General features: G+C 37.9%; 1 protein-coding gene across 2 annotated transcripts in view; it reads left to right on the plus strand.

Moving 5' to 3' along the window:
* The window catches only part of ZMYM4 (zinc finger MYM-type containing 4), a 174644-nt gene that overhangs the window by 64852 nt on the left and 94170 nt on the right, over positions 1 to 15622 (plus strand). Inside the window, exon 2 of one of the 2 annotated variants that reach the window (XM_060019103.1) lies at positions 6739 to 6784. In XM_060019103.1, coding sequence (XP_059875086.1) covers positions 6739 to 6784 — 46 coding nt within the window. Of the gene's footprint in view, positions 1 to 5982; positions 6785 to 15622 lie in introns of those variants that run through there. The other variant, XM_060019111.1, reaches the window with a different exon arrangement.

Below are 15622 nucleotides of genomic sequence, written 5' to 3' on the forward strand. Positions count from 1 at the left end.
TCTCCCATCTTTTCACCTGTTTTAATTCTTAGTCATCCTTCAGATCTTAAATTACAGAACAGTGTTTCTTTGTCTCTCCTGACCTCCTGTATAGGTTAGCTCATCATGGAGAGTAGTGGTTTATCTAAAACCCTAAGATGTGTTGGAAATATAACTGATAGTCTTACTACTGATCAGTTGAAGAGAATGGAGGAAAAGTTTTGAGAGTTCTTGTTTGACTTCCAGGGTGTTGGGGCTACTACTAAAATGAAAAAAGGTGAAAAGAGTAGGTTTTAGAGAAGAAGATGCTGAAGCACATTTGATAGTTTTCAGTATCTGCTTAATCATTGAAAAATCCACCTTCAGCTCCCTCAACTGTTTTATAGCTATTGGTCTATTGTTTAGTTTTCATTGAATAAATTTATCATATAAACTCTCAAATTGTTACAGATATTAAAACCAGTTTGAGAAAAGTGTTTATGGTATTAGGCATTCTAGCAATTATGTCCAGGGAATTTGTGAAGTTGTATGGAGGATCAAAGAGAAAAGTAACTTTTTTTTTTTTTGCGTTACGCGGGCCTCTCACTGTTGTGGCCTCTCCTGTTGTGGAGACGCGCAGGCTCAACGGCCATGGCTCACGGGCCTAGCCGCTCCGCAGCATGTGGGATCTTCCTGGACCGGGGCATGAACCCGTGTCCCCTGCATCGGCAGGCGGACTCTCAACCACTGCGCCACCAGGGAAGCCCAAATTAACTTTTTTAAAATAAAATAAAAATTATTGGTTTAGGATCCAATAAGTTTCTTTTTTTAAAAAAATTATTTTATTCTTGGCTGCATCGGGTCTTAGTTGCGGCATGTGGGATCTTCATTGCGGTGCGTGGGCTTCTGTCTAGGTGTGGTGTGTGAGTTTTCTCTGTCTAGTTGTGGCACGTGGGCTCTGTAGTTTGCAGCATGTGGGCTCTGTAGTTGAGGCATGTGGGCTCAGTAGTTGTGGCATGTGGGCTTAGTTGCCCCATGGCATGTGGGATCTTAGTTCCCCAACCAGGGATTGAACCTCCGTCCCCTGCATTGGAAAGTGATGAACCTCCGTCCCCTGCATTGGAAAGTGAACTCTTTACCACTGGACCACCAGGGAAGTCCCAATAAATTTCTAACTGTGATTTTTTTTTTTTTTGGCCACACCACGTGGCACGTGGGATTAGTTCCCTGACCAGAGATCGAACCCGGGCCTCCTGCAGTGGAAGCGCAGAGTCCTAACCACTGGACAGCCAGGGGATTCCCTCTAACTGTGATTTTTTAAATGTTTAATTTTTTTCTGCAGGTGGCTGTGGGTGGTGTTTATCAATTCACAGTATATTGGGATTTTTAATTCCTCCAGGGTTAGGGAACTTCAGTGTTCTGTTTTTTAAGTAAAAATATAGTTTATCCCCAATGCTTAATTTTTGAAATACAGAGGGCTGAAACATTTGCCCAGTGCTTTCCTTTTATTTTAAGCAGTGGACACATTTTTACAAGTGAAATGTTGTAATGAAGCCTAATTTTTAAAACAAGGGAAGATATCTTTTATTAGTGTAATCATATTGCTCACATTTACTGTATATTTACTTTGCTAAGTACCATGCTAAATGCTTTTCATTTAATCATCCTAACAATCCTGGGAAGTGTAAGTATCACTATATATATATTTTGTGGGTAAGGAAATTTGAAAGTAAAAACCTTAAAGTTATTTATTTTATAAGTTTAAATATGAACAGTTATATGTTTTGAATGGGTAGAACCTATGAGACTATTTTGATAACTAAAAATGAACCGGTAATTTTTTGTCCTAAATTAATATCTATATTCATTTATTTTTTTAATTTTAAGTTTTGTAGTACTGAGAAAATCCTTGCCCATACAAAATATTTATTATGGATTTTTAAAAAAATATTTACTTATTTGGTTGCACCAAGTCTTAGTTGTGGCAAATGGGCTCCTCAGTTGTGGCTCCAGGGCTCCTTAGTTGCGGCATGTGGGGTCCTCAGTTGTGGCATGTGAACTCAGTTGTGGCATGTGAACTCAGTTGCGGCATGCATGTGGGATCCAGTTCCCTGCGTTGGGAGCTCGGAGTCTCATCCACTGCGCCACCAGGGAAGTCCTGAAGTCAGCTTTGCTTTTAAGTCCAATTAAATCTTTCATGAAACTTGAGCGATGAGTAGTACATTAATTTCAAAGCTAAATTACTATTTGTATCTGATTTCTTATTTATAAATATACAGGCTGGACAAGAAGCACCCAAACATATTTAGCGAAATCACTATATTGTAACAAAGCTAAGTCTTATTACTTGTACATTTGTTGACACCCCATTGGTTAGATTATAGGCCAAGCAGGTGTTCTGGAGTCCTGATGGAGTCCATAATTGAGAGTGATGTTAGTGTGACCTGCTTGGGCAATGTTAAGTGAGTAGTCACCAGCAGGTTTGAATTAAAACAAATAAAAACTCAAAAAAACACACACCCCAATCAAAAGATGGGCAGAAGATCTCAATAGACATTTCTCCAAAGAAGACATATACATGGCCAACAGGCACATGAAAAGATGCTCAACGACACTAATTATTAGAGAAATGTGAATCAAAGCTACAATGAAGTATCACCTCACACCAGTCAGAATGGCCGTCCTCAAAAAGTCTACAAATGATAAATTCTGGAGAGGGTGTGGAGAAAAGGGAACCCTGCTACACTGTTGGTGGGAATGTAAATTGGTACAGCCACTATGGAGAACAGTATGGAGGTTCCTTAAAAACCTAAAAATAGAGCTATCATATGATCCAGCAGTCCCACTCCTGGGCATGTATCTGGAAAAAACCAATAATTTGAAAATATACATGCACCCCAATGTTCACTGCAGTACTATCTACAATAGCCAAGACATGGAAGCAACCTAAATGACCATCAACATATGAATGGATAAAGAAGATGTACATATATACAGTGGAATATAACTCAGCCATTTTAAAAAAAGAATGAAATAATGCCATTTGCAGCAACATGGATAGACCTAGAGATTATCTTACTAAGTGAAGTAAGTCAAAGATAAATATCATATGATATCACTTATATGTGGAAACAAAAAGAATGAAACAAATAAACTTATTTGCAAAACAGAAAGAGACTCACAGACTTCAAAAACAAATTTAAGGTTACCAAAGGGGAAAGGTGGGTGGGAGGGATAAATTAGGAGGTTGGGATTAACATACATACTACTATATATAAAATAATCAACAAGGACCTATTGTATAGCACAGGGAACTCTACTCAATACTCTGTAGTAACCTATATGGGAAAAGAATTTGAAAAAGAATAGATATGTGTATATGTATAACTGAGTCACTTTGCTGTACACCTGAAACTAACACAACATTGTAAATCAACTATACTCCAATATAAAATAAAAAGGATTTTTAAAGAAGAAAAAAACAACAACAAAATCAAAATGAGTCAAAGACAGACTCTCCCCTAATTGATGCTCTGCCTTATCAAGAAATTCAAATACATAAAGAGTTAGCACTAAAATGAGGTAACCTCATCACACAGGAAATTGTACTTGAGGGACTTCATTGTATTAAACATATTATTTATTTAACACATTTGAATGTATATTTTAAAAATTATTCTTTAAAAAATACTGGTATATGCCCACATAACAACTCCCTGTTAATCTTGTTTCAGTAGTGCCTTTTGGTTTTTAATACCTAAACTTTATAGAAGTATTTTTCTCAATGTGTTTTTAAAACAGCTTAATAGAGATGTAATTCATATGTCATGCAGTTCACCCATTTAAAGTGCATAATTCAGTAGCTGTATTTTCACAGTTGTGCAGCCACATCAACGTTAGAACATTTTCATCACCAGAAAAAAGAAAGGCAGTATTGTAGAAAAAGTGCATTATCTTCAAACACTTGGATCCCCTTCTTTCTTTTTTTCTTACATATTTTACTTTATTTTTAAAAATTTTATTGGAGTATAATTGCTTTACAATGTTGTGTTTCTACTGTACAGCAAAATGAATCAGCTGTACATATACATATATCCCCTCTTTTTTGGATTTCCTTCCCATTTAGGTCACCACCGAGGACTGAGTAGAATTCCCTGAGCTGTACAGTAGGTTCTTATTAGTTATCTATTTTATATGTAGTATCAATAGTGTATATATGTCAATCCCAATCTTCCAATTCATCCTACCACCCTCGGATCCCTTTCAGTGCAGACAAGTGCTTTCATTCTTTGGCTTGCAGTCACATCTCCCATTTCCCTTTTATTCTAGAACATAGCTCATTGAGTGGAATGGTAGGTAGAATAACCTTTACAATTTCTTTTCTTTGCTTTCCTTTTCAGTGTTCATATCATTGAATTCAGTTATGTTAAATGTGTTTAATGAATCACCTGCACTATAATTTTTTATTTTCTCTTTTTGTTTGCTTTTGGAAACTCTGACATTTCACCAGGATGTATCTTTTTTTTCGCTTTCTCTTTGTTATTTGGTGGACCCATTCAATCTCAAATATTAATTTATTTAGTTCAGGGAAATTTTCTTCTATTATTTCACCTGTCTATTGTTCTCTTCTTTGGATTTGCCTTTGAGATTTCTGTTACACCTAATCGTTTAATCTTCCATGTTTTCATATAAAGTATTCCAACTCTTTGACTTTTTGTTTTTTGGAAACTGATTGAGAACTCTGTCGTTAGCTTGGCCAGTAAGATTTTTATTTTTGCTGCCATTTTCTTGTTTCCAAATATTTTCTCATGTCTCCTTTTCATGGCCCATCTAAATATTTTCTGATGTTTAGTTTTTTGTATCAGTAGCCTCTCAGATATCTCAGATACCACTTAAAATATTTTTTAGAAGTTCGTTTTCTGTAAATTGTTTCCTTCTGGAGTGGTTATTCTGTTAATTCACCTTGAGCCTTCTCTTTCCCATAGTTAATTTCTTTCAGAAACCTGGAATCCTCGGTTGTCTGTTCACATTTATGAGTGTTAGCTAGCTGTCGTGTTGTGTTTCATCTGTAGTTACGTAGGTAGTTCTTTTTCCCTGAAGTTTTTCCCTTGAATGGGGAGATTTCACTCTAGCTTAGTAGGCAAGGTTTATCACAAAACTGACTTGTTTCTGTTTTTGCCTCATTGATGAGTAGTAGGTAGAGAAGCAGGAGATTGGAATGCTCAAACTTGCCAAAGTGAGGAGACCTTTGAAGACTAGGAGTGAAACATACTAGTAGTGTCTTTATTAGCTTCTGGGTGGAGTTGCCGCTGCTTTACTTTTTTCCCCCCATGTCTGTTTTAAAGGCCTGAAATTACGTCAGACTTGGTTCTGCTTCTGTCTTGGGCCCTAACATACTCAAAAAGGAACCATTCCTGTAATATGGCTTACTTTCATTTAAAGAGAAGCAGAGGGACTTCTCTGGTGGTCCAGTGGTTAAGAATCTATCTTGCAATGCAGGGGACGCTGATTTGATCCCTGGTCAGGAAACTAAGATCCCACATTCCACAGGGCAACTAAGCCTGCGCACCGCAATTAAGAGCCCGAGTGCCACAACGAAAGATCCCGTGTGCTGCAACTAAGACCCGACGCAGCCAAAAAATAAATAAATATTAAAGAGCAGCAGACTTCTGGCTTTAGCCTAAGAGCAAAACCTATTGATGCTGGTTGTTCTGTTTAGTTATTATTTTTTTAATTAATTAATTTTGGTTGTGTTGGGTCTTCAGTGCTGCACGCGGGCTTTCTTTAGTTGCCTCAAGCAGGGGCTACTCTTCGTTGGGTGTGTGGGCTTCTCATTGCAGTGGCTTCTCTTGTTGCAGAGCACGGGCTCTAGAGTGTAGGCTCAGTAGTTGTGGCGCATGGGCTCAGTAGTTGTGGCTTGCAGGCTCTAGTGCACAGGCTCAGTAGTTGTGGCACACGGGCTTAGTTGCTCCGCAGCATGTGGCATCTTCACGGACCAGGGCTTGAACCCGTGTCCCCTGCATTGGTAGGCAGATTCTTAACCAATGCGCCACCAGGGAAGCCCTGTTCTGTTCAGTTTTGATTAGAAGTTTTACATAGTTCTTAATAATAAGTGTTGTTAGTAAGTTCTCAGTAAGTGTTGGCTGTGTTTTTTATTATTATTATTACAAAAGTATATGATCCTCTGTATTTTGTGATAGGAAAGTGATTTTTGAAAAATAAGTAGCTTTTTTGAATCACTTTTTTGTACACCTGAAACCTTGTAAACCAACTATACTTCAGTTTTTTTTTTTTTTTTGCGGTACGCGGGCCTCTCACTGTTGTGGTCTCTCCCGTTGCGGAGCACAGGCTCCAAACACGCAGGCTCAGCGGCCATGGCTCACGGGCCCGGCTGCTCCGCGGCATGTGGGATCTTCCCGGACCAGGGCACGAACCCGTGTCCCCTGCATCGGCAGGCGGACTCTCAACCACTGCGCCACCAGGGAAGCCCTATACTTCAGTTTTTTAAAAAAACCTTAAAAAAATAAAATAAGTAGCTTTTTTATAGTGAGGGCATGTATTTATGTCTTCATTTTTGGGTTGCGGGCTTTGGCCTGAGAACCCGTTTTATTCATTCTGAATTTTACTTTACTCTGTTTGGTGGTGTTTTTGTTCATGTTGTTGTGAATTCATATACTTTGGGTTGAAGATTACAGCTCTAAGGAGAGCAAGGAGGGACACTAAAGGGTATGAATGAAGGATATGATAATAATGTTACTTTTTCTTTTTTTGCTTTTTCAGTTTGAGCAGAAAACTGGTGCAGTTTTTGATGAAATTGTAGAGAACTGTAAGTACCGTTCTAGAAAGAAACCAATCATGTCTTTAGATAGATAATAAATATGTCTAGAGAAAACATTAATCTGTAACAGTGATTAGTTAGGGCTAATTAATGTGATGGTCCAATTTGATTTAAGTTTAGATCTTATCACACTTTGTTAGTATTTTAATAAAGTTAATCTGAATTGTAAGAATCTTACTCTTTTCTTTAAATATTTTATTCTCATAGTTATTAATGTTGAAATATAGACATGCTTTGTGTGTGTGTGGATCATATTGAACTTATCACTCAGTAAAGGTTTCTACTTTGTTTACAGGGTCTCTTAATTTTCTCTTCATATTTTTTCCATTGTTATATGGTTTTCTTAAAAGAAACTTTGTTTCTTAGATTATAAAAGTAATACATTCTATTTTATAATACAAAAATGAATAAAGCAGAAAATAAAAGCCTTTACCATTCTCCAAGGAGAATCAGTTTTAAACATGTAATATATATCTTTCCAGACTTTTTTCTATGAATGTAAATGTATATCTCTCTATGTGATGGGAGGGGATTTATGTATCCTGTGAACGTTGTTCTTGCTTTTTTCATACAACTGCCTAGATATAGTCTGTGTCAGTGGATATGGAGCTATTGCATCCTTTCTAGTGGGTACTCAGTATTTTATTGTATGGCTGTACTATAAGTTAATCAGATTCCTCTTTTACATGTGTGTGTATTATTTTCAACTTTTTACTATTATAAACAATATTAAGTATGCATTTCTATACACATCTTTGTCTACTTGCTGAAGTGTTTTTGTAGGATAAATTCTAAGGATAGACTTTTTCTTCCAGTTTTATTGACATATAATTGACATACTGTTTTGACTTACATACATCGTGAAATGATTACCTCAATAAGTTTAGTGAATCTAACAATAGAATTGATGAATCATCAAAGGATGTTCATGCAGTTGTTTATGAAGGATAAATTTTATCATCTAGAATTCCTGAGTCAAGGAGAATGTTCATTTCTTTTGTTTTTTGTTTACTTTCACCAGAAGGATCTGTGAGTACCTTCTTTCTCTTTGGAATTAGTTTGTTTATATTTTTTGAGTGATAACAGTTTTCAAACTACATGTTGAGAAGTAACTAGCTCTCCTGATCCTCGTTGGGTTTAGTTATTGAATATCCTTTCTGTTGCATTTAAGCAAGAAAAGTAGACTCTTGCTCACTTATCCAGAAAAACACTTCAGAAGTATATTGGGGGATTTCACAGAATTTAGGGAGGAGGTAAAGAACAAATTTCCCCCAGGGAACTCAGTCTAATGTGATTGTGGGCCTGTTGTCTCTAGTACTGCCAGAAAGCAGTTATGCTCCAATGACTTTTAGTCGTTATTTTTATCCATTTTAGATTTTAAGTTCCTAGGAAGAAGATTATGATTGGGCCAGCTTGCATCCGATGTTTATCTTTGAACCAGTCATCTGTGGTCAGGGGTAACAGATCAAAAAGTAAAACATGGGGCTGTTAGAAGGTATCCCTCAGCCATTATGTCTCACTTTTAGCAAATAAATTTTGATTTCCTGCTTCTGGATATGCCTTTGCTCAAGCCTGTATACTAGTAATAGAAATTAATCAAATAGCTTTCTAATGATGGTTTTAATCTGATGCTTTATTTGTTAAAGATGTTGCAGTAACAACAATCTTAAAGTGGTAGCAGAAATCTTAAGGCAGTAACCAAGCTGCTATACAATGGGTCTGTACACACAACATTTGGGGTTTATGTTTCTGGTGCCTGGTGCTTTTTTTGCTTCATCCCTGCAAACATTTTTAGGCTGGAGATTTACAAGCAGGGGATTTTATACCAAATGTTAAGTGCAAATGGTGTGGTAAAGATTACCTTTATCTCCCCCTTTCTGGTAGTTTATAATTAAGGGGCTGTTGAAGGCAGAGAAGTGACTAGCTTGGAAGAGGAGACTGGCCTCCCTCCGTGAAGGGAACTCAGGAACACAGACACCTATTCAGGAGAGATAAGGGCAGACTGCTACATAGATGGTATTCAGGAAGTGCTTGATTCCAAAGATGGTCATTTGAGGCCTACCATTTTGTCTTGATGTCGATGTACAGAAAAAAGGAAATTCACTGTTTCTCAGGCAAGTGCATCAAAATGTTTTGTGTAATACCAGACTTACCATATGTTCATTGCCCAAGACCACCAGGACGTGCGGCTTCACATATTTGGTTTTATAGATCAAGTTCGGCCCTTCTAGGGCACAATCCTTCTGAAACTTTCAGCAGACTATAGTGTCTGCTAATTGTTGGGACGCATAAACTGATAGAATGTAACTCCATCAGTGAGGACTTTGGGAAATTTGGTTTAAACATGAAAAAGCTGAATTGATTTTACAAATATGTAGTGTTTTCGGTGAAAGGGATTTAAAAGAAAAAAGCCTTCAATATTTTATGCAAATCAAAAGAGAGAGTAGGGCTGTCCAACTTCTAGTTCATCATTTGGAGGATTTGTGCTGTGGATTATTCAAGATAACATGGTGATAGTGGAAGTGACTGTTATACAGTGCATTACCCTAATTCATGTTCCCTTAACCATTGCCGCTTTATGTGAAGTTTGAAAGAAGTTCAGATAGAATAGAGAGGGACTTCCCTGGTGGTCCAGTGATTAAGACTCCGTGCTCCCAATGCAGGGGTCCGGGTTCCATCCCTGGTCAGGGAACTAGATCCCGCATGCCGAAACTAAGAGTTCACATGTGCAGCTCAAGATCCCACATGCCACAACTAAAAAAGATCCTGCATGTGGCCACGAAGATTTCGCATGCCGCAACTAAGACCTGGCGCAGCCAAATAAATATAAGAAAAAATAGAACAGAGAAATTAAAAAAATTTTTATTGAAGTATAGTTGATTTACAATGTTGTGTTAATTTCTGAATTGCCCCCTAGTTCACTAGAATCACAGGTTTTGAATTATAATTGTTATTTGGTAGAAATAAAGGAATAATTGGTAAAAGAGATTTCTGTGCATTAATTTTGTATCCTGCTACTTTATGAAATTCATCGGTTAGCTCCAGTAGTTTTTTGGTGGCATTTTTAAGATTCTCTATGTATAGTGTCATGTCACCTGATGTGATTTTTTTTTTTTTTCTGATGTGATTTTAAATGGGATTTTTTTTTAAGCTTTCTTTTTAAGATTTCATTGTTAGCGTAAAGAAATGCAACAGATATCTTTACATTAAGCTTGTATCCTTTTACCTTGCTGAATGCATTTATTAGTTCTAATAGTTTTTGTGTGGAGTCTTTAGGGTTTTCTATATAGAGTATTGTGTCATCTGTGTACAATGACAATTTTACCTCTTGCCTTCCAATTTGGATACATTTTCTTTTTCTTGTCTGATTTCTGTGGCTAGGACTTCCAATATTATGTTTGAATAGAAGCAGTGAGATTGGGCATCCTTGTGTTGTTCCAGAATTTAGCAGGAAGGCTTTCAGGTTTTCACCACTGAGTGCTGTATTGACTGTGGGTTTGTCATAAATGGCTTTTATTATGTTGAGATATGTTCCCTCTATACCCATTTTGGTGAGAGTTTTTATCATGAATGGATGTTGAATTTTATCAAATGCTTTTTCTGTATCTGTTGGTTTTTGTCTTTTGTTGATGTGATGTATCACATTGATTGCTTTGCATATGTTGAACTATCCCTGTGACCCTGGAATAAATCCAAGTTGATCATGTTGTATAATCCTTATGTGTTGTTGGATTCTGTTTGCTAATATTTTGTTGAGGATTTTTGCACCTGTTTTCATTCAAAGATATTGGCCTGTAATTTTCTCTTCTTGTATTTTCTTTGTCTGGTTTTGGTATTAGGGTGTAGGTGGCTTCATAGAATGAATGCGGGAGTCATTGACCCTCCTCTTCAATCATGACCCTCCTCTTCAATCCTTTGGAAGAGTTGTAGAAGTATAAGTATGAGTTCTTCTATGTATATTTGGTAGAATTACCCAGTGAAGCCTTATGGTCCTGGATTTTGTTTGCAGGGAGGGTTTTGTTTGTTTGTTTTTTATTACAAGTTCTGTTTCACTTCTAGTGATTGGTCTGTTCAAATTATCTGTTTCTTCTTGATTCAGTTTTGGCAGGCTGTATGTTTCTAGGAACTTGTCTGTTTCTTCTAGGTTGTATATTTTATTGGCATATAACTGTTCATAGTAATTCCTTAGGATTTTTTGAGTTTCTGCTGTATTGGTTGTTTCTCCTCTTTCATTTCTTATTTTGTTTATTTGGCTTTTCTCTCTTTTCTCCCTAGTGATCCTGGCCAGTGATTTGTCAATTTTGTTTATCCTTTCAGAAAATCAGCTCTTGGTTTTATTGATTTTTTAAAAAAGTCTCTATTTCCTCTCTGATTTTTATTATTTCCTTCCTTCTTCTGACATTAAGTTTTGTTTGTTCTTCTTTTTCTCATTACTGTAGGTGGTAGGTTAGGTTGCTTATTTGAGATTTTTCTTCTTTTTTGAGGAAGGCCTGTATCTCTGTGAACTTCCCTCTTAGATCTGCTTTTGTTGCATCCCATAGATTTTATATGGTTTTGTTTTCATTGTCATTTATCTCGAGGTATTTTTTAATTTCCTGTTTGATTTCATTGTTGACCCATTAGTTTTTTAGTAGCATGTTGTTTAGTCTCCATGTAATCTTTTTTTTTTTTTTTTTTTTTGTGGTACACGGGACTCTCACCATTGTGGCCTCTCCCGTTGCGGAGCACAGGCTCTGGATGCGCAGGCTGAGCGGCCGTGGCTAACGGGCCCAGCTGCTCCGCGGCATGTGGGATCTTCCCGGACCGGGCACGAACCCATGTCCCCTGCATTGGCAGGTGGACTCTTAACCACTGCGCCACCAGGGAAGCCCTGTAATCGTTTTTTTTTTCTTGCTTTTCTCTCTGTGGTTGATTTCTAGTTTCATGCCTTTGTGGTCAGAGAAGATGCTTGAAATAATTTCTGTCCTTTTAAATTTGTTGAGGCTTGTTTTGGGCCACAGACTGTGGTCTGTCCTTGAGAGTGTTTCACGCGCTCTCGAAGAGAATGTGTGTTCTGTTTGTTTTGGCTATAGTGTCCTATAGATATCAATTCAGTCTAACTGTTCTGTTGTGTCATTTAGAGTCTGTGTTGCCTTATTAGTTTTCTGTCTGGAAAATCTGTCCGTTGATGTGAGTGGGGTTGTTAAATCTATTATTGTGTTCCCGTCAGTTTCTCCTCTTATGTCTGTTAGTATTTTATGTGTTTGGGTGCTTCTATATTAGGTGCATTTATGTTAATGAGTGTAATATCCTCTTTTTGTATCGATCCTTTTATCATTATATAGTGTCCTTCTTTGCCTTTTTTTATACCCTTTGTTTTAAAGTCCATTTTATTTGATACGAGTGTTGCTGTCCCCACTTTCTTGTCATTTACATTTGCGTGAAATATCTTTTTCCATCCCCTCACTTTCAATCCATTCATGTCTTTTGCCCTAAAGCGACTCTCTTGTAGGCAGCATATTTTACGTTCTTGTTTTATTATCCAATCAGTCACACTATGCTTTTGATTGGAGCTTTTAGTCCAGTGACATTTACAGTAATTATTGATAAGTATGTATTTATTGCCATTTTTCCTTGCTTTTCTTATAGTTTTTAACCACATTTTCATTGTTGATCAATATATTGTTTAGTTTTGCTTATTTATGAACTCTGTATTTTTTAATCATACTGTATATGTTACCACTTTGTTTTATCATTGTATATTCTTTTTCTTAAAATTAAATAATTTTATTTTTGGCTGCATTGGGTCTTCATTGCTGTGCGTGGTTTTTCTCTAGTTGTGGCGAGTGGGGGCTGCTCTTCGTTATGGTGCATGGGCTTCTCATTACAGTGGCTTCTCTTGTTGCAGAGAATGGGCTCTAGGCGTCTAGGCTTTAGTAGTTGTGGCACACGGGCTCAGTAGTTGTGGTGCACGGGCTTAGCTGCTCTGAGCCATGTGGGATCTTCCCGGACCAGGGCTCAAACCCGCGTCCCCTGCATTGGCAGGCGGATTCTTAACCACTGCGCCACCAGGGAAGTCCCTTATTGTATATTCTTGAGATTTGTCTGTACTGATCATTTAGCTCTCATTCATTCATCACTGATGTATAGTAATTCATTATATAAACATTATAATTTTTTTTTTAAAAAGAAGATGTTGGGGGTAGGAGTTTATTAATTAATTAATTAATTTTTGCTGTGTTGGGTCTTCGTTTCTGTACGAGGGCTTTCTCTAGTTGTGGCAAGTGGGGGCCACTCTTCATCGCGGCGCGCGGGCCTCTCACTATCATGGCCTCTCTTGTTGCGGAGCACAGGCTCCAGACGCACAGGCTCAGTAGTTGTGGCTCACGGGCCTAGTTGCTCCACGGCATGTGGGATCCTCCCAGACCAGGGCTCAAACCTGTGTCCCCTGCATTAGCAGGCAGATTCTCAACCACTGCACCACCAGGGAAGCCCATAATTTTCATTTATTCATTTTAAATTGTGGTAAAAAAAACCCACATAATGTAAAAATTTACCATCTTAATCATTTTTAAGTGTATAGTTCCATAATATTAAGTACATTCACGTTTTTATGCAACAAATCTGTAGAACTATTTTATCTTGCAAAACTGAAATTTCTGTATCCATTGAACAAAATTTCCCTCCCCTCTTAAGGTTTATACATGTTGTAACATGTATTGGGATGTCCTTCCCCCTTTTTTTCTTTTGCGGTATGCGGGCCTCTCACTGTTGTAGCCTCTCCTGCTGCGGAGCACAGGCTCTGGACACGCAGGCTCAGCAGCTATGGCTCACTGGCCCAACCGCTCCGTGGCATGTGGGATCTTCCCAGACCGGGGCACGGACCCGTGTCCCCTGCATCGGCAGGCGGACTCTCAACCACTGCGCCACCAGGGAAGCCCTCCTTCCTTTTTAAGGCTGAATAATATTCCGCTGTATGGGTAGTACCACATTTTGTTTATCCATTCACCTGTTGATGGGCATTTGGATTGCTTCTGCCTCTTGGTTTTTGTGAATGATGCTGCACTGAACATGGCGAGCAAATATCTCTTCATGATTCTGCTTTCATTTGTCTTGGATATATACCCAGAAATGGGATTGCTTGTTCATATGATAATTCTGTTTTCATTTTTTTTGAGGACTTGCCATACTGTTTTCAGGAGCGGTGGCACCATTTTACATTCGCACTAACACAGGGATTCCAGTTTCTCCACATCCTTGTCAACACTTGTCACTTTCTGTGTTTTTGATCGTAACCATCCTAATGGGTGTGAGGTGATATCTCATTGTAGTTTTGATTAGCATTTCTCTAATGATTAGTAATGTTGAGCATCTTTTGATATGCTTGTTGGCCATTTGTCTTCTTGGAGAAATGTCTTTTTCCAAGTCCTTTCGCCAGTTTTGAATTGGGTTATTTGTTTTCTTTCTTATTGTTGATTTGTAAGAGTTCTTTATATATTCTGGATATTACCCCCGTCAGATGTATGATTTGCAAATACTTGCTTCCATTCCATGTGTTACCTTTTCACTCTGTTGGTTGTTTCTTTTGACATCCAGAAGTTTTAAAAATTTGATGTAGGTAGTCCCATTTGTTTATTTTTGCTTTTGTTGCCTGTGTTTTTGGTGTCATGTCCAAGAAATCATTGCCTAATCCAGTGTCATGAAGGTTTTTCCCTATGTTTTCTTTTAGGAGTTTTATACTTTTAGGTCTTATGTTTAAAATATATCAAAATTTCAAAATCTATTTTAGTGTATATATATTGGGTTGGCCAAAAAGTTCCTTTGGTTTTTTTTTTTTTTTTCCGGTATGCGGGCCTCTCACTGTTGTGGCCTCTCCCGTTGCGGAGCTCTGGACACGCAGGCTCAACGGCCATGGCTCACGGGCCCAGCCACTCTGCGGCACCTGGGATCTTCCCGGACCGGGGCACGAACCCATGTCTCCTGCATCGGCAGGCGGACTCTCAACCACTGCGCCACCAGGGAAACCCGTTCCTTTGGTTTCTACGTAAAAATAAAAGGCACATTTTTCATTTTCACCAAGAACTTTATTGAGCAACGTATTCACCCTTTTGTTCCACTTCTACCATTTTTCAGGCAACTGCATAATTCCATCTTCCCAAGACTTTTTATCTTTTTGAGCAAAGAGCTGTTTCAGGTGCCTTCTAACAGTCTTCCAGGGGATTGAAATTTTTTCCACTAAGAGAATTTTGAAAAGACTGAAATAAATGGAAATTTGAAGGTGCAATGTCTGCTGAATACGGCAGATGAATCAGAACTTCCCAGCCAAGCTTTAACAGTTTTTGCCTGGTCATCAAAGAAACATGCAGTCTTGTAGTATCCTGATGGAAGATTATGCATTTTCTCTTGACTAATTCTGGATGCTTTTAGTCGAATGCTGCTTTCAGTTGGTCTAATTGGGAACAGTACTTGTTGGAATTAATGGTTTGGTTTTTCAGGAGGAGCTCATAATAGAGGACTCCCTTCCAGTCCCACCATATACACAACATCACCTTCTTTGGATGAAGACCGGCATTTGGTGTGGTTGGTGGCGGTTCATTTCTTCTGTGGCTTGCCCCACAGTCTCTTCCATTCCACATTATTGTACAGTATCCATTTTTCATCACCTGTCACAATTTGTTTTAAAAATGAATGTTTTCCTTACGTTTAAGTAGAGAATCGCACGCGGAAATACAGTCAAGAAGGTTTTTTTTGCTTGATTTACTTGGGACGCAAACATCAAAGCGATTAACGTAACCAAGCTGGTGTAAATGATTTTCAACACTTGATTTGTATATTTTGAGTATGTTG

Source organism: Delphinus delphis, chromosome 1 (genome assembly GCF_949987515.2).
Source record: "Delphinus delphis chromosome 1, mDelDel1.2, whole genome shotgun sequence".
NCBI lineage: Eukaryota > Metazoa > Chordata > Mammalia > Artiodactyla > Delphinidae > Delphinus > Delphinus delphis.